This window comes from Centrocercus urophasianus, unplaced genomic scaffold, assembly GCF_019232065.1.
Source record: "Centrocercus urophasianus isolate 14NV4802_14NV808 unplaced genomic scaffold, USGS_Curo_1.0 seq_10, whole genome shotgun sequence".
Taxonomy (NCBI): domain Eukaryota; kingdom Metazoa; phylum Chordata; class Aves; order Galliformes; family Phasianidae; genus Centrocercus; species Centrocercus urophasianus.
Genome location: NW_024884142.1, coordinates 89,984,083 through 90,006,818, shown reverse-complemented (window position 1 = coordinate 90,006,818; position 22,736 = coordinate 89,984,083). Strand labels below are relative to the sequence as shown.

General features: G+C 47.1%; 3 protein-coding genes across 8 annotated transcripts in view; 1 reads left to right on the top strand and 2 right to left on the bottom strand.

The window, feature by feature from the left end:
* Positions 1-5,841, top strand: part of PAK5 (p21 (RAC1) activated kinase 5) — a 103,069-nt gene extending 97,228 nt beyond the window's left edge. For both annotated transcript variants that reach the window (XM_042818299.1, XM_042818292.1), the window contains exons 8-10: positions 2,689-2,814; positions 4,788-4,922; positions 5,538-5,841. In XM_042818299.1, coding sequence (XP_042674233.1) covers positions 2,689-2,814; positions 4,788-4,922; positions 5,538-5,693 — 417 coding nt within the window. In that variant the 3' untranslated portion in view covers positions 5,694-5,841. The remainder of the gene's footprint in view (positions 1-2,688; positions 2,815-4,787; positions 4,923-5,537) is intronic.
* A 4,082-nt stretch (positions 5,842-9,923) lies between these two features.
* On the bottom strand, positions 9,924-19,857 carry LAMP5 (lysosomal associated membrane protein family member 5). 2 transcript variants are annotated; one of them, XM_042820360.1, is made up of 7 exons: positions 19,535-19,857; positions 19,142-19,314; positions 18,919-19,050; positions 18,739-18,844; positions 17,220-17,408; positions 11,032-11,243; positions 9,926-10,648 (listed from the first exon to the last, which is right to left on the bottom strand). In XM_042820360.1, exons 1-6 carry the CDS (start codon positions 19,572-19,574, stop codon positions 11,065-11,067), a joined length of 819 nt encoding a protein of 272 aa, XP_042676294.1. In that variant the 5' UTR covers positions 19,575-19,857; the 3' UTR covers positions 9,926-10,648; positions 11,032-11,064. The 2 variants fall into 2 exon arrangements, with proteins under 2 accessions (XP_042676284.1, XP_042676294.1); XM_042820350.1 differs by having other exon boundaries at positions 9,924-11,243.
* A 146-nt stretch (positions 19,858-20,003) lies between these two features.
* Positions 20,004-22,736, bottom strand: part of PLCB4 (phospholipase C beta 4) — a 239,374-nt gene continuing 236,641 nt past the window's right edge. For 3 of the 4 annotated variants that reach the window (XR_006168825.1, XR_006168831.1, XR_006168828.1), the window contains one exon: positions 20,004-21,510. The gene's annotated coding sequence lies outside the window, so the exon portion shown is untranslated. The remainder of the gene's footprint in view (positions 21,511-22,736) is intronic. The other variant, XR_006168830.1, reaches the window with a different exon arrangement.

Here is a 22,736-nt window from a genome sequence, read left to right as displayed (position 1 = left end):
AAACATTGGCCACCATGGGTTAGTGGAGGATTTAAACCCAGGATGTCATCCCTGCAGTCTCTGGCAGGGAATCTGTGCCCCTCACCAGGACAGTACATTGTGGCACTGACAGAGTACTGCTGCCTTCCCCTCAAAGCCCAGCCAGGGTGACTGAGCTAAAGGGAGTAAATAAAGAGGAAAGGAAAATGCAGTTTAGTTTTCTACTTCCTATCTGGGAGGAAAGTGGGAGATTTGGGTCCCTCTGTTTCTCTGATCCTAATCTGTTGTAAGACAAAATGCTATCAGATAATGGGAAAAATAGCCTCATCCTTTGTAGGGTTTATTGATTATATGAGAGGAATAGGGTTGTGTATAGTGAGGTTGAGCTCCAGGTAGGATTCTACAGCAGGCTCTGAGCCAGACCTGCAAAATGACAGCTTCAGTCTTGCTAGAGAGCTGAATCAGAAAAGCACAGGCTTGGCCAGTGGTTGACATCTGTACTGCATGCAGAGTCCCCATGGGGAATTACAGCCCCTGGGAGACACTGGCAGAAGAAACTATGCCAAAGGCTGATGCTTAGGTAATGGGCAACTTTCTTCAGTTCTGCCCCACTCCTACTTTGAAGCCTTACAGAAGTTTGTCTTTTTATTACTTTCAGTGATCTTTTAGTTTGCAAGCTTTTATATACATAAGCTCTGTTTTAACTAGTTCAGTCATGCCCAGGGATTCCCATAGGTAGGATTTCAGGGTTGCTGCAGTGGGATTACACATGTACCCAAAGCAGGATGTAGTGAGTGGGTCAGAATGAGACCAAGAGCACCCAAATCTTCCATCATCTTCTGAAGATGAAACTTGAGGCTTCTCAGGCCTGATCCAGTTCTCTCCCATGTAGTTTACATTTGATTCCCACATCACCGAGAGAGGGATTTCCTTCTTGCAGCCGTCACAGGCCAGCCTTGCTAACCTTGCTGGGGGAGAAAATTCCACATGTATAGGAGTTTGAGTTTTTTCAGTTGCAGTTTTGATCCATGTTGCTGAAATAGCATCTGAACTGCTTTCAGGCCCTCCATAGAGTGCCTCATTATACTTATTACTCTGGTACTTACTATCTGCATTGCAGATTTCTTCATGGCTGTGTTGTGTAATTATCTTTTTTTAGAAAATCGTCGTCTTTTATGTACTTGAACAAGCAATAGATATGCAAAACCTCTTGTGCTCCTACAAAAGAAGACTGGGCTCTGCTTCCAAAATTCACTATTTCTTCCATTCTTCATCCTGTAAACTGAAAAAATATGTTTAGCTTGGAGGACTTGACTGTTGGTGGCTTTGTTTTAGAAATACCAACAATCATTTTGTAATTCTGGGCTAAATAATACCCATAGTTGTTTTTTTTTTTTTTTTTAAAGTAGGGTCTGTACTAAATCCAAAAGAAAAACAAATCAGAGCTCATAATAAACTGCTGCTCTACACAATGCAGCAATTGATGGAACTTCCCACTTGACTTGTGCTGGGGCCGTTTGGGCTCACAGCACATCCCCAGGTGCCAGCATACAGCTGGCTTGGTGACTCATGGACACTGGGTGCCGGCTGCCATTGCACTTGTGGGGCATAGCTTGAGGGACCAGGGGCTGCCCTCATGTGGAGCAGCTTCCAGGAAAAGCCCAAGGGTGGCTTTCAGGCCTCCAGAAGAATACTTGGAAAAATGAATGCATAAGCTGCCTTGAGGAGCAAGCGGTCTCTGGAAGGCAGCGTTGCCACAAAAGTCATGCCAGCTGATTTTTGGCCCAGTTTGGAGGAATTTTCACCTTCATGTTGTACAGCAGTGGGGGAGGAGGAAGGTCATAATTTTCCTGCATTTTTGTTGGTTAAAAAAAAAAAAAAAAAAAAAAAAAAAAAAAAAAACACCTGCATCTAAGTATGAGCAGGCACATGATGCAGCAGGAGCTGCTCTCCAGAGTGCTCGTGTATCCCATTATTTCTATTTCAGGTCACTGCCACAGCTACTCAAGGACAATGCTTTCCTTAGTTCCCAAGTTCCCAGCACTGGATGCAGGTCCCTGATCTCTTGGAGCCATTTTGGAGGAGTCTTCCACCTATCCCTGCCTCCCTCAAGCCCCTTACTACACACAGATGACCGTTTCGAGGGGCAGGCCACAGCACACTTGAAAAATTGTTGGTTGAGGGCATTTCTTTTTAGGAGTGTCAGATCACGCTCTGTGTAGAAAAAGAAACATGGGGTCGTCTTTTTTTCTGGCAAACTCAGATCTCAAAGCTGATAGAATAGTAGGAGTGATATGAATCACTTCCAATAGATATTGTATTGAATATTAGTAAATACACATACACTGCGAACACTGAGTTAATATATTTGCATAATATTGTATGCTTGGAATTTTTGCTTTCCTCTGAGTTACAGGCCATTGATCACCTCTGCACTTCTGCAGGAGGAATGACAAGGAGCTATGAGAGGTGATCTGAGTAGCAGGCGCTGCTGCCAGCATCTGCCACTTTGTTGCCTTCCATTTGGTGTAACCAGCCATGCTCTCTCCAGGCTCGTCCTCCATCTCCAACCTCACTTCCAAAACCATGCTGCTGCCCCATCCCAGCTGCTACAGCAGGAGACAAGGGCTTTTCCCAGGGGGAAGCCATATCTGGCCGGATCAGTGCGTTCCTTGTTACACAAGAGAGGCTTTCTCTTCTCTCTTTTAGATCAAATTGTCCGACTTTGGGTTCTGTGCCCAGGTGTCCAAGGAGGTGCCGCGGAGGAAGTCGCTGGTTGGGACGCCGTACTGGATGGCACCCGAGGTGATATCACGCATGCCCTACGGCACTGAGGTACGTGCTGCAGGGCACCCAGGGTGGCACACGGTGCCACAGTCAAACCCACTGAGCCCAGGGAGAAGACAGAAGTTGAGGTGCTGTATGTAGCTGTGCTGAACAGCAGCACTCCTGTCTGCCCCAGAGTGTGACGCTGTGTGCTTTGTTAACATACTCCTTTGTAAAGTGTGGTCAAATAACTCTTGTTTAGAGTTCTAAGCAGTGTAATGCCTTTACGTACTTTAGCTTAGGGTACTCTGTGAAAGAAAACTGGCATCATTTGCATGCTGGGGAAGACCTCTGTGTTAGTCTGCAAACTGCAGATAGAGGCATGTACCCCTCCATGTACCAGACCAGTAGCCAATGTGCACAGCTGCACCACGAGGCCAAGTCACATCAGTACTTTCACAGGCATGCAAGGAGAGACCCCCTGAGCTTTCAGCCACTTAAAGCTTGGATTCCCCAGCCTCTAGGGGAGCGCTAGCAAAGGCAAAGCCATGGGCCTTTAGGATCCCAAACGTAAGAGCCGGTTGGGTGAGGTGGGTTGCCATAATCTGTAGTGTTCTCATTGCAGTAAATTCTCCAGTTAGTTGAAAGAGGAAAAAAATAACAAAGTACAGTGTGAAAACTGTTTTAAGAACTGCAGGCCCCTCTGAAAAAGAGGCAGTCCATATGTTTTTATCAGAGACTTTGATCTCAGAACAGAAAGGACAGGTTGGTGGGACCTGGCTCAGTACTTCTGCTCTGCCAGCCTGGGATTTATCCAGTCTCAGCAGAGACAGCATCTCAATCCCCAGCTCGGGACACAGCTGCATTTTCTTCTGCCTGGTCAGCTTCTGCTTGATAGTGCCTGTAGTAACAGCTACGAAGAGCAATCCTGCTATATGTCTGTGTGTGTGTGTGTATATATATGCTTACTTTTGTGTGCATATACACATACATGCTGCATAGATGTGAGAGAGATGTACTCTCACATGTATATATGCACACAAAGGAGTGGAAGCAAGCTGTGCAGCCAAGGCCTGGGATAGGAGATGATACATCTTGAGAACACGCAGAAGTGCTCTGTTTGGCCCAGGCAGGGCGTGCTTCTTACCTGCGAGTGCACCCTGCATGCACTGGCATTTGCCCCAGTGTGTGGTGTTGTAAGGGACATTTCAGGGATAATAACATCATCTATTATTAGTCTATTAATGACACTGAGGAGATTATAAAGTGCTTGAATTTACAGCTACATTAGGTTCCCCACCAATAGGGAAAGAAAAGAAAAATTAAGCTGAAGGATAGTGCTGGCAGAAGAGCAAAATAAGTATGGTGTGGCCCTGATGATATTTAGGTTGGCAGATGACAGGAATTACCGCCATCAGAGTGGGGTTCTGGAACAGCTTGCAGCAGACTGGGACAAAAAAAAAAGATTGGTGTTTCTTTTTTTAAGCTGGAGTGAATCATTTTCCAAAGGGATTTTATAATGTGCTACCTGCCATTGCTGTAAATGAGCCTGGGTGTAGTGTGTGCTTGTGTTTGCCAAGGGGTAAGAAGGAGGTGCTGCAGTTGTTAGTATTCAAAGGAAATACTACCTGATTTCACAGCAGCTGTTCTCTGCTGTGTTTCCACTCACTGCACTTTTCCGTAGCACTGCAGAGCCAGTGCAGGGAAAAGAGTCAGTGGGTTCAGAGTGGTGCAGCTCAAGTGCCACACTGCAGGGCACGGGCAGCCTATCCTACAAGCATGCCTTAGCAGTGTCCCAGTGGCCTTCACCTCAACCAGCTGCAGACCCAGTTTGTATGTTGTTGCTATGTCATTTCTTCAGTGCACTCAGTGTCATCAGCTGGTTAAAAAGAAAAAGGGGATGGTTCACCCAACTACTACCTTAAAATGGCTGCTGACAGCAGTTGGTCTGCAGCTCTGGGGTTTATGTGACCCTTAAATGCCAAGCCTGTTTCTTCACTCTGTGCTACCAGCCGTGTTTGTGAACCAGCTGTGTGTTGCAGGTGGACATCTGGTCTCTGGGCATCATGGTGATAGAGATGATCGACGGTGAACCTCCCTACTTCAATGAGCCGCCACTGCAGGCCATGCGCCGAATCCGGGATAACTTACCGCCCCGCGTGAAGGACGTGCACAAGGTCAGGCTTCCCATGGGTGATGAGGGCCTGGAGCACACGCAGGTGTTATAAAACCACAGCCACACACTGCTGTGCCTGAAGTGTAAATTGTGTCATTAAGTGCCACCTCGAGCAGTGGGCGCTTTGTAAGACTGATGCAGGAGGACAGGAAGCTAAAAAACAATTTTGTGCCCAGTGCTGACTTTGTTTTTGCAGCAAGTGCCCAAAAAGGGGGCTGGGCAGAGCCTCACACTCTCTGCACTTTCTGCCCTGCCTGAGGACCAGAACAAGGCAGTTACGCAAGCCCTGCTCTGTACAGGTTGGTACAGCCATGCCCATTGCCAATGCCTTTGGGTCCCTTGGGTGCATTTCTGTATAATGTCAGACCTGAGCCCTCAGCAATTATGAGAAGTGTTACTGCTTTTCTTAGGTTGCATACAAGGCTTTGTATTGTATGCTGTTCTGCACCTCAGTGCTTTCAACATGAACGATGCATGGTCCTTCAACTCAGTGTATCTTTGTCTCAGGAAAGCTCAGAGAATCTGTTGTCTTCACAAGAAAAATGACATGCAAAGTACTCAGCATATGCTGGTTATCTTGTCATTGTCTGCTCCTAATGCCAGCATGGTGTTGCAGGTCTCCTCTGTCCTCCGGGGCTTCTTGGACTTGATGCTGGTGCGGGAACCCTCACAGAGAGCCACGGCGCCGGAGCTGTTGAGACACCCATTCCTTAAGCTGGCCGGGGCCCCTTCTTGCATCGTGCCCCTCATGAGGCAGCACCGGCACCGCTGAATGCAGCCACTTCTCAGGAGGAGATTGGTGCAGGGGCCAGGTAACGGCAAGGCAGGAATCCCTGCGGTTGTGTTGGAACCACGGGAACGGGTGAGGAAACCTTGCGTAAGAAAACCCGCCCCACGGAAATAATGTGGTGTATAAAACCCAAAGGGGTGCTCCATGGGGGTGCAAAGGACCAGGGGGGGGAGCCTGGCCACCACGCGGCGGGGGGGATGCGTGATGTGGCTGCACCATGCTCTCATCTTGGCCATCCAGGCAGAAGGTGCCAGATGCAAACAAGGGGGGAAAGATAATGAACAGGATAGCACAACCAGAGCGAAACACCAGGATTTCAAAAGTAATGGCTATGGCACTTCTACTTCAGAAAAACACTGTTCTGACACAAAAGAAAAAAAAGCACTTTTTTAATCTCAGTCATAGCAGTGTAATGTATTTTGAAATGAATTTGTAATTTTCTGTACAGTACTTTTGATAATTTGCAGTTCTTTGTCATGTAACCATTGTGCTAGTTGAAGTAATATGTGTAACTTAGCAAGAATTTGAGAAGATAAAAATGTTTCCTACTTTTTTTTAACCCTTTTGAATATGGAAAAAAAGCCTTCTAGGAAGTTAGAAAATTTGGCAGACTTTTCCCTTGGGGTGTGGAGAGTGCTTTGTCCTGCTGTCACAATAGCCTGAAGATCAATGGGTGCCAACAACAAGAACACAGTGAGGGCAGATGCTTTGAGTGCTTGCCTTCTGGGGGCTGCTGGCCTCATGGCAGCAATCCAAGCTTCTGCCATCTGCAGGGAGGCAGCGGGGCCCTCTGTTTCCCTTTCTCTAGCTATGGGAACTGACACAGATGTACCTTTGCTCAAGGGTCACCCAGCGACCTGGCAGCCCCCTCACATCCCGCTGCTGCAAAGTCAGATTAGTTTTGCAGAAATACCCATTATTTTTGTCATGCTCTGGAAGTTGATGGAAGCGTTCTCTAGAGTTGGAAGAGACCGTTGTGATACATTATGAGATGTTTGCCATATAGAAGTCGTGCTGCTGTCTAGACCTTCTTGAATGTTGATACAACAGTTGACTACTATGGAACATTTTTGTGTTACGTGTTGGATGAACTTGCATGTTAACTGTAGGCCTATAGCTTTGCCTTTAAAATTTTTAGAAGTGCTTCATAATTAATTATTTCAATGATAAATTAAATTTTATTTATTAATGATTAGTTTTTAATTATGTATAGTATGAAAGCCATGTTTTTCCAGTTATTTTTTTCTTACTGACCTCATTTTATGATATGAAAAGCCAATTTTGTGACAACAGGATTAGCTTATTTCTTATTACAAAATTTCATAGTGAATATATTATTTATCATAGCAAATTATAACCAAACCCCTAAACCTCTTGAAGATCTTCCTCCCAGGCAAAAGACTTGCCAATAGGACAGATGCCTTTTTTAGTACCACCCTTAAAAGTTAAGTGACAGTTGAAGAGGGAGTAGCAATTAAAGGAAGCAAACAGGAGGGGAGAGAAATATGAATTTGAACACTGCATAAATATCCTTCAACATATATGCCTCACCCTCCTCTGCTTTCTCTTCTTAACCCTGTTTGCACATTTCAAGGAAGTGTGTTCAGCAGAGCCTCTCTGCCCTGCTGCAGACACGCTCTGCTGGTACAGACCTGCAGAAAGCCAGCTGAGAAAGCAGGGCAGCTGTGGAGTTTTTAAGAGTTTGTATTTTGTAGTCTTGACAACTCAGGAAAAAAAAAGGCTGCACAGGTAGGGGCAGTGGCATATAGGAGAAACTGTAATACTAGACCAAGTCAAACTTTTTTAAACCATCTTTGAATAAAAATGGGGTTGGTGGGTTTTCCTCTTTAATACTCAGCACACTTTAGACTGTTCAAGTGGAGAATTTTTTTGCAACTTTCTTATCATTAGATACTTCAGACAGTGTTCATTGAGTTTATGGAAAGTTTTGTTGGGTGCAAAGGTTATTGGTTTTTTTTTTTTTGTGATCACCAGCTACTGGTGAGACAATGCACATGCAAGTTAAATAAATTAATACATAATTTTACTTCCACTGTGGTTGTTTTCCATGTCTTCTGTGTCTTTTCTAAGTTGTGCATAATGTCACAGACTGCTTGGCCAAGCCAGTAGCCAGAAGAAGGTTCCTTGTATGTAGATGCAAATATATTAAATTTAACCTGAAGAACTGCAAGTTGGAAGATGCATAATGCTCAGGTAAGGGGCCCCTGACATCATTGTTAAATTACCTTAACCAGGAGATCACAGAGTGTGGAGAAAAATGATGGCAAGAAATAATCACAGAAATTGAGCTCCTCAGTCTATGCAGAACTCCTTGACGTGGGGTACAGATTATTTTTTCTCTCAGAGCCCCTCCAGTCCCTGAGGAGGCCGTGCTGCCTGGGACAGAAACACCCCCTGTTCTCCACAGCAGCCTCCCCTTCACTTTCTCCTTGCACAGAACAAACCTTCCCTCTGGCAGAAGTCACCATTGTGTCCCTGCCAGCTGAAGCAAGTGATGAAGTTAGAGAAATGTGAGGGTAGGCCCTGGAAGCAAGGCAGTAGGAGTCAGCCATGAATCCATGAACCCTATGACATAACACAGACACATATGTGCACACACACACAGTCTTTACAAAACACACAAAAGAAGGCTTTTGTTGCTCAGTACGTTGGCGCTGGTGACATTTGGCAGGAACATGCAGGCATCCCTCTGCAGTCAGCCATAAAGTACCAAAAATTATGAGAAACAGTTGGCAGACCCACACAGTGTTGTATCTGAAGTACTCCAGAAGAACTGAGCCCACTGAAACATTTCCAGCTTCTCTTCCTGTCCCCGAGGCAATCTTTTTTTCCCCTCTTTACATGGCCCTAAAACATTACTCAGCTACCCCAGGAGTGGCATCAGTTAGCTTTATCTCTGCCATTAGTTGCTCGTTTGCATTAGGCCATGTGCTTTCGGTTGTCAACATCAGTAAAGGTTTCAAAATGCACTCACCATCATCCTTTGAGAAACTGTCCCTAGGGTGAAGCCAGAGCCAGTCAAAAGCAGCACATAACCAACACCACTTACCTCGTGCTCCTGTTGTCACTAATAAACAGTGCATTTTCCTCAGCTCACCCGTTCTACAGCCATTCACAAATACTTGTAACTGCAGGAGCAGAGGCCAGGGCATTTATTGGCAGCATAACTCCCTTCCTCAGAAATACATCAAAAATTATAATGAAAGTTCTATTCATGAGTACTTTGGAAGTCCTTAACAGCTGTTTCAGTAAGTACTTAATTACTACAGGTCCTTATAGAGCTTAGTAGGTTGATGAGTTCCTCGAATTTATGCACGTTCTACCATGTGTTCATAAACAACCACAAAGCAAAGTTTTTGTTTGGTTTGCAGCTAACTCGTGATAAGCCATCTATGACTGAAAACTAAACACAAACTGAAATGTAAAAAATTTAAAAATAAATGAGCTCACAGTGGAAGCACTGCCATCCTCAAGTTACTGCAGACAGCTTTTTGAACTTCTAAAGAATTTCAAAAAAGGAGTTTGGAAAATCATCAATTGACGGAAAACTCAGTAACTTAGCAAAAATATGGTTTGAAGTGAAAGATGTAAAGAGTTCTCTGTTGGGATTTTAAGCAAGCATGGATGGGTTACCCAAATCTTCAGTCTTCTATGTCAGACCTTAAGTCAGCCACACTGACATACAGTGAAAAGCCAACAGCTTCTGCACTGCCCACACCCTGGTTTGTGCCTCACCAGGCAGCCCTTTGGCATTACAGGTGGTGGGACTGCAGACTGACAGCCGCTCTTCCACTGTAGCACAGCAGTGCTTTAATTTTACTATTGCCACGTGGCTGGAAAATCCAACCCAAGCATACTTTTGCTGTAAATACATCTCAATCCAAGTTACAGTTTCAACACTGAACTTAGTACTTTTCTTAGCTCATCATTCCATTTTAAGCTGAAGAGAGAGTTGCTGATTCGGCTCAAGCAGAACAAGATGTTATTTCCATTCCCTTAGCTAAGATAAGGCCTGAGGAGCCAAGGGAAGACAAAGGTTTCAGTGGGAACTGGGTGGTACCAAACAAAACATGCCATCACCCACAACACATGTAAGAAAGAAGTGGTTGAGATCAGAACACTGGAAATGGCCTATAAGCAACAGAACATCAAGCACCCGCAGAATACATCACCAATCCATCTGTACCAAAATACTGCTAGAACAACAATCTACACTGAATAGCATTCCACCTGACTGCCCATTGTCACACCTGCCCCCCTTAGATACCACAGCTCTGGCACAAAGTATTAGAGCATTTCAAAATAACAACGGAAATCAAGTACGCTATATGTACATGTTTTAATTCATTTAAAAATGGCCTACATTTCAGGTTAGATTCCAAGAGTTTCCTTACATTTTTTCTGTTATGTTAGATTATACCTGAATAATCTGCATAGTAATGTGAATAGTTCTGTTTTCTTTTTTGTTTGTTTCTGTCTCACTGTGAAGGTATCAGTTGCAAGTAGCAATGTAACATCTCAACAATCACAATACGTGCAGAATGTCCAGCCAGAAGCATTTCTCAGTTGACTTGCAGTAGCATGGCTCTTTATAGTTTGTGTATCAATACTCTTTTTTGTGTGCGTTTCTTTTGTTTGTGTGTTAAGTTTAAGTTAAATTTAATTCAGATGTGGCGCAGGAAGCAAAAACAAATTTTCTTCACTCCCCCTCCCATGTGGGGTCAGTTCCTCAGCTGGCTGCAGTACTACAGTATACAGCAGCTTGAGGATCTGGCCTGAACTTTTCCTGACACATCCCCATACCTTTTTGTGATTTCCTTAACATGAGTGCAAATGCCAGCAATGAGTTTGGAGCCCCTTTCTCAGAGGACCTTAATGAAGTCCACGCGATGGCCAAGTCCCCCCAGTCCTGCTCTCTGGAAATACACAAACACAGAGGGTGAACAGATGCAAAGAACAGCGATGGGGAGGTAAGAATCCCTTGAGGAATAAAGAAAAAAGGAAGAAACAAAACCATTTTGCCCCTGGTGGTAGACTTTGACACATGAAGTACTTGTCTGCAGGTGTTGGGTTCAGCTGATGAAGAAGGTATTCACAGCACCTACTGCCACAGACAGAGTCCTGAAATCAGACATGCTTAATTGTCTTACGGAGACAGCTGAGTCTGTGCACTCACTATATAGAAGCTTAACCTCCTCTGTCTCCACGACATACTTGCAGTTGGGTGTTGTGAATACCATCTCTTCCTCCCCCATAACCTTTTCTCTCCCAAAGAAAAAAATGCTTTTGCTTTGTCTACCTGATGAATATCCGTGCTGCTGCGTCCTGTCGCCTATCCCATGTGTTTGTACTGAGATCTGTCACGAGGGATTTGCACTTGGTTGGCTGTGAGCTTATGGTGGATGTGGTAAACACAGAGGGTTATCACAATAACCAACCCCAGTATCAGGCCCAAAATCAGAGGCAGGGTTTCTTCTAACTGCTCCCTCTGGTCAACCGGGCACTTGTGTTCTGCAAGGGGAAAAATGAAAGGGAGATAAAGAGAGAAATGAGTGAGACACGGCAAATGTTGGAGAAGCTGTCCTGTAGAAGTCAGCTGCACACCAGGATCCCTGCATAGCAAAAATAGCTACACCAACAAAGAGAGACAGCAGCAGTCATCAGAGTCCTGGGGAGAAAAATCAATTGCTTTGGAGGAAACCGAAATCACAAACAGTACAGGTTTGGAGGGAGAGGAAGAGTCTTTTACCATGCCAGCTGACACAGTGGAATAAAGTGCTTTCAGACCATAAACTATTCTTCAAAGCTCTGCCATCCTAATAGAGCACCAGCGCTGGGAGCAGGACAGCAAGAGCAAGCTTCCTCACCCTGTTCTGTTTATTTAGAGACCATGAAGGTGATAATCACAAGGTCTTGACTTCAGCATGCCTTAAACCTGCAATCAGTCTGACCCTGCTTTTACTAAAAGGGTTTTTCCCCTCTGCCTGTGGGCTGATAGACCCACCAGCCCCTTGCCCCTCCCTGCGAGCTGCCTGAGGGCAGTGTCCCAGTACTGGAGAGCACTGCACTTGTGGACAAGCAGCATCACAGCAGCCACTCTTGTTTGTCAAATACAGAAAAGGACGAACAGAAGCATCATGAGCCTCCCTTCTGGTTTACCCCCTGGCCTGCAAATCCTCACCATCATTCAATAAACCCCTAGAAAGTTATCACTGCAATATGGGAAAACACTTCTCTATTTAGCTTGCAAATGCAAAGTCACCAAAAGTGGAAAACAGTATCCTTTTAATTCAGCTCCTTTATGCTGCCACACACAGCCTATTACAGGCAATAGGTTCATGATTTACTTCCTTAAAATCTCACTTGTCCATGCTGATGCTCAGGCGGTACTGGTGGTGCCAAGGTGGAGCTGCCATACCAAAACAAGAAAGCCAGCCCTTAAGAATAAATCTATCAGCACAGTAGGGACAGTGCTCCAGTGCCTGGCTTCTCTTATTCACTGTGCCAGAATTCTACTGTCAACAATGGAAGTAGCAGTAAGTTTCCAAAAGAAAGAGGCAGAAAAAAGAAGTTATATCAGACACTCAAAAAAGGGCACCACGAAGTCCTCCCATCATGAGACACCAGATGGGTTCCCCTAGCAGCTGATGCAATGCAGCAAGATGCAGAGATCTGGAATAGCTGGAATAGCAAACCCTGCAGCCTACTCTTTCAAAATACCTACTGCTAGAAGCAGGAAAAACCATGACACCTTTCAGCACAGGCAGGAGGGGACAGCAGGGACGTAACTGTATTTCCAGTGCTGCCAGCACCTCTGGAGACACACCGCCTTCCAGAGTGAAGCCCACATCCCCGCAATGCGTTTGGGAACATTTCAAGCCACAAATAAAGTGAAACATAAAAGCAAAAGTGAGATGCAGTCTGACAAGGAAGTATTCTTTCAGTTCCAGTTGCTCACTGTTCCATCAGAGGAGCAATTAATCACTGGGACTGTTACGGGCAGTTCAGCAGTTGCTGCAATGCAGGGGTTTTGTTTGTAGTAGGAAGAAAGGGGAACAAAACGAAACAGAAAAGACAGAAAACCAAATCAGGTTCCCAGAGCTCTATGGAATTCCCCCCAGTTCAGGATGGTGAGGCCTGACTGGGCTCACAATACTGAGCAGAGCCTCAGCAGCTGCTTGGTACCAACTGCAGGAACAGCCGTGGTCAGATCTGACCCCAACTGTGCGTAGGCGCAAAGAAGCGGATGGGTAAGCACTCTGCTTAAATACTACAGAGCACTGCAACAAGTCTGCTGTATCCCCAGCTGAGGGCACCCACCTGTGCTCAAACATGGCAGGTTTGCCCACACTCATTTCCTTAAACAGGAGCAGTGCTGGATTTTCAGAAGAACAGGGTCAATGTGAAAGTCTGTGGGCAGAGCAAAAGCCCAAGCCAAAAGCCCTAGGACTAACCCAACTCTGAAGCACCTGCATTTCTATCTACTGCAAAAGCAAATTGGTACAAAGCACAACATTTATCAGAAGACATAGCCAAAACTCACGTCCACAGGCTGTATTTAAGTCTCTGAGTCACAACTCACAAAGGTGTCAGTTCTTGCAAGCAGCCACGGAAGATAGCTCTTTTTCATGACACTTTTTAAAAGAGGATTATAAGAAAATAAAAATACACCAACAAGAAAAAATAAAAAAATAAAAAAGAACCAAGGCAAAGCTATTGCTCTCCAGCAGCACACCGCATAGCATGCTGCCCCCCAGCCAGGCATTGCAGGCAGCCGGGCACCTACCCTTACCCAAACACATCCACTCTGTCCCACTAGAGATAGACACTGACACTGACTGAGACTCTGCTCTCAGAGCATAGGGAAGCGGGGCTGAGCTGCAGGGAGCCCAGCAGGAAGGTGCCCAAAGCACTAAGCACAGCACCATCTGCTCAGCACTACAGCTACTGCGAGCTTAGGGGATGAATTTTGTACTTTAACACCATATGAACACTGCATTCATATTATAATACATCTTTTCACATCTATAACTCTATCCTTCAACATCAATACTGCACTTTCATCTTTAGAAGATAAGGCAACGCACATGCTGAGGCCTGCAGTCCTGCAAGGATGCAGCAGCAGGTGCTATTCCCACCCTGTCAGAAAAGATGTGTGTCAGAAAAAAAGAGCGCAGGAATTACAGGCAGCGCCACACTCAGGCATCTGACCTGAGCAACCCTAGCGTGGGCAGAAGCACTGCTCAGTGCACAGCAAATTAAAAACTGTCACTTTAAACACACCTACACATTATATCAATAGTTTCTGCAGGAAAACAGCCCCTTTCCATTTCATTTTCCCTGAGATTTTGGTTCAGGTCACACAGATCTCAGCATTTTCCCAAACTGCTGAGGTTTCCACTCAGTTCAGCAGGGTGCAAAGGTTCCCTGGGAATTCTCACTATGCAGTAAGTCAGGGTGATGCTGTGAGGTTGGCTGCCCCCCGGGACCACCTCATAGCCCCATACAGAGCTGCAGGAGGATGACAAAGGATGCACCCAGGTGTGCTCTATTCCTTTGTGCTGAGACTCCAGGCAGCATGAGGCACCGCAGCTCACGTACCGCCACGGTTTCTATGGTGAATGCTCGTCCAATTTCAGCAGTAGGCTACAAAACCACTCACCAGGCCCATTTTCTTGTTTCAGCCTCCTTCGGCAGAACAAACAGCAGCAAGGAAAAAAAAAAAAAAAAATTAAAAAAAAAAAAAAACCCATCAGACAGCATTTTTCCGCAGTCACAACTGCAAGCCCAAGATCTGGTGCAAGGGCTGTGAAACGGATGGAAGAACAGCCCGGCAGTGCTTGGCATGGCAAGATGGATTTTTGAGATGGGTTTTTGTAAGCAATTTGTGTTTTTTTATTATTTTTTTTTAATTTTTTTTTTTTTTTTTTTTTTTAAAAAAAAAAAAGGGCAGCCTTGTGCTTTTTAGCTGTGGCCCTACGCCTCACAAAGGGGGGCTGCCCTGAGAAAACCACTCACATTTGGGGCTGCTTAGGAGGAAGACGACCCATTGCCTGCCTCTGGATTCCAGTGTGCCTGCATTTTGGAGGATTTTCATGGAAATCAAAAGAGTTTGTGCGGCTCCTTCTCCCCTCTAGATGCTCTCCTCTCACTCTCTTGCTTTAGTTCTCTTTTTGCTGATTTTAAAGCTGAAGAAATGCACACTTCCTGTTAAAAAAAGAATCCCAATTTCAGAATGAAAAATTCTGCTGCTTTCATAGAATGGCCTACATTAGAAGGGACATTAAAGACCTTCTACACTGAAAAGTGTAAAGGAGTATCTATATGTCCATGCACTGGTTGAAAGCAGTATCTTAAAAAAATAATAGTAATCCCAGCACTTCTGGCATTCAAAAATTGAAAGTAATCTGATCAATGCAAGTTCCTTAATCTCCTCCAGGCAGGACAACGAGGATGAATGATGAGTCCATTGCCCACCGCTACTTTGCAGTGTAAGACGATTCTCCCGCTCTAGCAGGTCTCATTCTCCGGTAAAAAAAAAATATTTTAGAATGTTCTGTAGCTTGTTCATAATTAATAGGAATTTTACCTAATGGGAAATTAATGAACCAAAAAGGAGAAGGCTAATTACTGTAATTTCAGATTGGCAGTGATTCTCAGATCCCACAAAGGATCACGTTCTGCCATGCATGTGGTGAGCACACAGCAGACTGCAGGGCTGTGCCGCAGCCAGGGCTGGAGCTCCGCTCTTAGACAACCACTATCCAGCATTCCTGGCCATCCTTTCCAGGTGCTCCAATGGAATTACATCAAAAGAGGTAATTTAATAACAAGAGGAACAGCAACAAACCAGAAAGCTTGCCCAAGGCAGAAATAGTGCTCAGAAGGAGGAATTCCCCACATGCATTTTAGAATTGCAACATCAGCTGAGGTCTCCCCATGACCTGCATAAAAACGAGCAAACCAAGCCATATAGTAATAATAAATACCAATAATGAAATAGAATATTTACAGACTGATACCAAAAGAGCCTATCACAAGAAGAGAAGCTATCCCCTTTGGCAACAAATGCAGAGCCTGATTGCTGTAACTGCGAGCTATCACGCTCCAAGCGCAGTATCACACTGACACTGCAGCACAGCTTCAGCCCCATTCTGTGTATTTTAAACACCCTCTTACCTTCAGCCTGTCCAGCCAACCCCCAACTAAAGGGAGTCTGGATCTCTAGGAACAAGAAAGGACGAAAACGTGCAACAAAAGTGATAGCAGACTATGGAATTCTACCTTTTTCTCCCTGCAGCCTATGCAAAAATACGATGCTATTTCTACAAAAAAAGAAAAAAAAAAAACCCACAACATATTTGTTACACAGATAAAACCAATTCCATCCAAAACTGGCCTTACCCTGAGCAACTCAGACCTGGGGAGCACTGCCAGAGCCAGAGCACACAATAGCAAGCATTTACTACAGCGGGGAAAGGAACGTGAGTCACAAAGCGCTCGGCATGTGTTCCGCAGTATTTCCCACATGCCAAATAATAAAGGCCTATGATTTTAATGCTGAGCTTGAAAATAACACTACCATCTTCTAAGCCTGCTGTTAAAAGATTTGGCTATTACAATTTTCTCTTGCATCTCATTAAAACAATGGTGTTAAATATTTTGCTGAAGCAATACTATAACAAAGGACCTGGTGTTGAAGCACAAATACTTAGAGCAACATGCTCATCCAACCCGAGGGAAACCAAAGGCGAAACCTATGGAAAAGGAGCTCCACATCTTCCTCAGGATAAACGTGTCATTATAACCCCTGAAGGCAAATCTCAAGGCAGGCAGCTCATTGCATCAAGAAAGACCAAAGCTTTACAGCTTTCTCCTGAGCCACTGCATCCATCCAGCTCCTGCCACCCTCATCTGCTCCTCACACAGACATCCCCAAGCACCAACCTTCCTCCAGACCCCACAAGCCATTAGCACAGGGACTGCACACAGGGACACGTTGAACTTCAGCTCACCTAGCACAGCAGCAAACACTGAAGCAAAGACTTCCTGCCTAAACCAAGAACACAGGGAAGACCACCAGCATCTGGAGGTCTCTTGCCAAGTCCCTCCTACACTTCTATCATCCTTGACATGTACATCACAAACTCTTCCCAATCTTCCCTCAATGTGCCGTGGCTCAGGACCCTGGAGCTGTCCTGTAAGCAGCTCTGGTGACGCTGAGGAGACCCTTCTACCCCATGGGGCTCCCTGGGGACTGGCTGCCAACCCAGCTAGATGGGGTCTTAAAAAGCTAATGCTCGTGCCATGACAGCTTGTGCAGCAACCAAACAGCTGGGCTGAACTCATAGAAGTTGAAGTCCATCCAAGGACCACTGACAACCCACCCCAAGGAGGCAATAGCGTTGCGATAAAGATGGGACCCAGGTTCCTCAAGGAAATAAAGAGCCATGGAGACACAAGACACGTCTTCATCCCATGCCTTACCTTCACTGAAGACAAAATCCGCAGTGATGTCAAAGGGCTGGATGCGGACTTCAGACAACAAGAGCTGCACAGACTTCTGGTGATCACTGGAGATGAGGGAGATTGTCTGCTGTGCCTGGCACTCATAGGACTTCCCCGCTGGGGTGACCAAGGCAGAGAGCCGATGGGAACTGGCTGTGTGCTTCCCAGCTGCCAAAGAGCAGAAAGAGCCAAGGTCAAGCCCTGCCTCTAGAGGAACCAATGTGACTTTATTATAACAAAGCTAATACACTGAACACTGGGTATGCCACATGGTGGCTGAACGCTTCAGTGCTCTCAAAGCAGCATTTCTCCTGGGACAGCATCATGCAGTCTGCACGTCTCCCCCATGCAGCTGGGACAATACCCACTCTGCAGCCACCTGGTCACAACTGCTTCCACAGGACTTGAAGTCCATAAAGCCATAGGTAGGGTGGGTATTGATGCCCGTGCAGGCAACAGCTTCAGACTGTACTCATGCTCCCTGTGCTTGAGAAAGAGCAATTCCAGCAGCTGTAATTCAACCCTGAATTCAGGTGGAATCAGCAATGCAGTTTGAGGGTCTTACTGCAGAGCAATATAGGCCATAACATCCTTCCCAAAGACAAAGGTGGTTATTTCACCAAAGTATAAATTACAAGAGAATTGTTTCTTATTATTTCAAGCATGTTTCACAAAGGAAAGTGGAAAGCAGCTCAGCAAGGTGGAATAAGGGAAGCCTCCCACTTTTCTGCAGCCCTTTGTTCCCCTCCAGCAGCAAAGAAAGGCAGCAAGTGTTTTGAATCCGCAGAGGGTGCTGAGCCACTGTCACCACCATATTCTGGGGACACAACCAGTAAGGGGAAAAAAAAAAAAAACAAAAACAAAAAAAACTGGGAAATACAGCTCGACAACCAGCAAGTCTCATGCCATAAACTCATCATGCACAGGGCACTGGAGTTTGAAAGCCTTGCTAAAGAAAAAATAATCACGAAGGACAATATTATAATTTTCAGTGCAAGATGACTCATTTCTGAACAGAAGAAAGATAAAACTCAAACGAAAGCCGAAAGAAAGGAAACCCACTGAGGGATGACTCGACCGCTGTCAGGTGTGGATGCGCTAAGAACATCGACGTCCGTTTCATCACTATCAGGGGGAAACAGCTGCTTTTCCCACCTACTCAACAGCCATCAGGACGGATTTAAAAAGTAGCCTCACAGGCTGCTGCGGGAGCCAAGCACCGCCAGGACGGAAGCAGAGCCGGAGCCGCTGTCCCCGCACTCCCGGACGCCGCGGGAGGGCTGTGGGCAGAGCTACAGCTCGGCTCTCCCTTCCGCCGCAACCGCGGGCGATTATAAACGCAAATACAAAATAAAAAAGGGAAAAATGAATACGGGGTTCAGAAGCGGCACCCGGTCGCGAGTTGTCGGGCGGGTGCGTTCCCACCCCTCCCCCCCCTCCCGCCCCCACGCTACCGGTCCCCAGATGCGCTTTGCAGCGCTGTGCTCTGGGCGCTTACGGCTGACGGCATCCTTGAAGTAGGTGCGCTCCGAGGTGTCATAGGCGAACTGGATCCGGCTGAGCCTCCAGAAAGCCTCCGGCCCGCGGGACGTGTTGTGCCCCTCCTGCGGGGACAGGGTTGGTCAGGGCCCCGCAACGCGGCCGCGCACCTCCCGCACCTGCGGGGACAGTCCCGTACCTTCAAGAAGAAGAGTTTGAGGGTGTACGCCCGCTCCAACCACGAGATCTCCAGCTCCGACTCGTTGGTGCCGCACTTGCCCTTCATCTCGGCGCCCCGCGACAGCGGGATGTCGGCTTGCTCCGTGATCAGCTGCCAATGGGGAGCGGGACTCAGACGAGTGACCCCGCGGCCGCCCCCCAGCCCCGCCGCCCACCCGAACCGCTCCCTCGGCCCCACTCACATCCACGTAGTTGCTTGCCCACACGTCGTAAGGGACGATGAACTTGGCGGCGAATTCCGCCATGAGGCACGTCGTCCTGTTCTCCCGCACCACAAAGATATCCTTTTCGGGGTTAGGGGAGAGCCCGGAGAGGTTTTCAACTTCTTGCTCGGCAGCCAGACGAGCCACGGAGTCTGCGGGTACAGAGGAGCTGAGCGGCAGCCCCCGGCCCTTCGCCCCTCCGGCCGCCCCCACGACCCGACTGCCCTGTCGAGACGGAGCGGGCGCTGGAGCGGCCGGTGGCGGTGAAGCAGGACCGGGGCTAAGCGGCACCGGAACTGTTTCAGCGCCGGCTGCATCGCGACATGACTCCGGGTCGCGACGGAGGGGCGAGTGGGGTATCGTGGTACTCACGCAAGAGCAAGAGCAGCCCCGGGAGGCGCCCCGCGGCCATCCTCCCTGTTCGTCCCGGCGTGCCCGCGGCGGCGGCTGCTCCGAGTGGGTCCGCTCCGGAGGAGAGGAAGAAAAAAACAAAGGGAAAAGCAATTCGTAAAAAGCTCCAGCCCTTCCTATCCGAGGAGCCGCACAAGCTTCTAAAGCGCTCCGACGCGGAGTGCCGGGGAGGAGGGATAGGGAAGAGTGTGTGGGTGTGCGGGGAGGGGGAGGACAGGAGGAGGGGAGATGCCGGCGGTGATGGAGGTGCCAACGCTGAGGGACGGGGCGGTGCGGGGAGCGGAGCCGGGCTTCCCCTGGGCGGCGCTCGGCGGAGGGGCTCGCGGGGATCCCCGCGGGGATGCCGGCAGAGAGCGGGGACCTCGGGCAGGCGGCCGGGGGCTGCCCGACAGGCGTTCGGAGCGGGGCTGAACGCGGCCGGAGCCGCCGTTCGCGGGATGCGAGCAGCTAAACCGGGTCGGCGGCCGTCCTCCGCGGATGGAGGAAGGGTTATATAGTCCAGGCTGCTCACGGACCGGCAATAATTTCATCGAAGGCGAGCAGCTGCTTAGCGTGTTAATTTAGAACGAAACGGGCAGCTATTTTTGTACGGCAGTGTCAGGAGTGAGGCCGGCACCCTTTTGTAGAGGGCCGGGGGCACACCTGAAATCTCGGGCCAGCGCTCACCGGCAGCACCCACACCGCCGGGGAGGCGTGCTAGGGCTAGAGGCAAAGGGGCATTTCGGGCACGCTTCGGCACCGAGCAATGGATACGCAGGCAACAGCGCTGCGGCCGCCCCGGGCTGGACAAGCCGCCTATTCCCAACAACGGTTCCCTCTTCTACCCCAGCTCGACTGCGCGACCGGCGCTCCTGGCGAAGCTGCCCGCAGCACGGCCCTTCCAGCCGCCCTTTTCGCCTTCCCCGTACCGCTAAGCGATATGGAAATACGAGTTCTCTGCCTCGCACAGGGAGTGCTACAGCGTGATGCCACCCCCGATCACAAAGCTACGAAGAGAAGGGCGCGCCCCACTCCTTACAAGCCAGAAGTCACGAGCAGCTATTAATGAACTGGGACCTATGCAGGATCCTTTTCCCTCCATAAAAAGAAGGGACAGCAGCTACTTGGAGTGCGTGGCCTTACACAGATTCACTAGTAATTCATTCTTCTAGTTCAGAAAAAGGAGTCTGGAAGAAGCACTCCCAAGCTGTGCATGAGGAGGTGTGCTGAGGTGAGTTCTGGCTGCAGGCTGCTGGTTCTGGGAAGCTGCCCTTTCTTTGCCCGAGGATAACTACAAAGAGAGGGGTTTTCCTACTGAGAACTAGCTCTTCAAAAATAAAAAGTTGCTGGAAAAACACATTGATTGATTGCAACTATTTCATTGAACTCCTTTCCCACATGCTACATTCTAAATATTGTTATTTTCTATATGTTTTGTTTAGCAATAAAGAATTATTCCTACCCCTCCTAATAGTCAGAACAGTTGTAGTAAACTATTTAGAGAAAAAAAAAAAAAAAAAAAAACAAAACTCTTACCTTCTCCAGGTGATCTTCTGAGCACATCAGACTGTATTTCTCTTAAGAGCTTAATGCCATGCCTTTTCAGGTCTTTCACTGAAGACTGAAGCATTTAACTAGCCTCCACTCCGTTCTCTAACCTCTTACTCAGTTTTAAATATTCCTGAAGTAGCTTTTAAGCCTCCTAATGATTGTATGATGCTGAGCAGCTGTCCCTCAACCCAGGAGGGCACTCAGAGAGTTGCTGAACGAGAGCAGCTGTGCCAGGGGCAGGGCAAGCCTGACCCACAGCCCTGAGTCCAGAACAAAAACTTCCATGGCTTCAGCAGCACCCCCACTTCCAGCCTGCAGAGCAGTGTTCATGTGGCCTTCCGTAGCAAAAAAAAGAGCCAAGCAGCTCTGGGATGTGCTGCCCACTGCCAGCCCGTTCCTCAGGCAGCCTGCAAGGAAATCAGCCCATGAGGAATATTTCGTGGTTTGAAGAGTGCACTTGGACTGCACTCAAGTGGGATGGGTGGGAGGCTGTTAACTCACCTGTATCACCTGTATTTGAACACAGGTGAGTTAATGACTAGCTCCCAGTTTAGTGGGAGTGAAAAAACCCCGTGCAGCCAAGGTGGTGTGACCTTCCCTCTTACAGCTGCACCAAATTTGTCCGAAGAAATCAAGTCAAGGAGAGTCTATCTTTTCCTTAGATGTAATTTTAGTGAAGTAGGATCCATTACTACAGTGGAGAGTGATATTTTAAATTGCTTTAACTCGATATCAATGTTCAAATTGATTAGCCTATTTCATCTCAATAGAAATTCTCACCTCATTACATTAGCAGCCAAACTTCAAATAATTTTTGAATCAAATACTACTTAAGCAGTATTTCAAAATACTTAGTTGATGGAATTCATCACTTAATTTCAAATTACTGTCTGCATTTTATGCTAAATTGTCAGTGGATGAAATAAGTGATGGCTATGGGAGCTGAGCCCGGATCAGAGGCTAACCCAGCTCTGCAGTTTCACAGCAACACATTTTCTCTCAGACTCAATCAATGCCTCGCTCCTGGCTGAACAGCAACCATAGACTCAAATGGAGGCTGTGGACAGCCTTTTCTTCTCCTCCTAAAACAGCTGATTCCAGGATGTATGTGATACTTGTTAGAGAATTATGACAGAGAGACTTGATTTGATTTGAAATGGGAAAGTGGACTGAAGCCAGGTCCTCTGTTTCCAGTTAATTCTTTAACGAAGTGCAGAGGTATGCAGTTAGGTTGGTAACTGAGCCTAGGAACACCAGCAATATTCAGTGCTTTGCCATTTCATTTTCTCTGTACTTGGTTTGTCGTTTCATTCTCCTAATTGGCTAGAAACCATTGTAGTAGGCACCAATACTAAATTCTAGCTCACAGCACTGCCTTCACCAGCTGTATTTTAGAAGATGTTTTTAATTAAGAAATAATAAAAATCGCTGCCTTTTTTGAGCTGCCGAAACTTGCCCAGCATGCTCTGAAAATGCTCCCAGCTCCCTTCAGCTCTTGAAAAGAGGACCAGCCATGCTCAGAGGCAGCAGGGATAGCTGCTCCCAGCGCAGCCGTTCTGTGCGCCCACACACAACTAAAACACTATGGATCATAAAGAGCTGGAGGTGCATCCATCGGTGATGTGCATCAAAA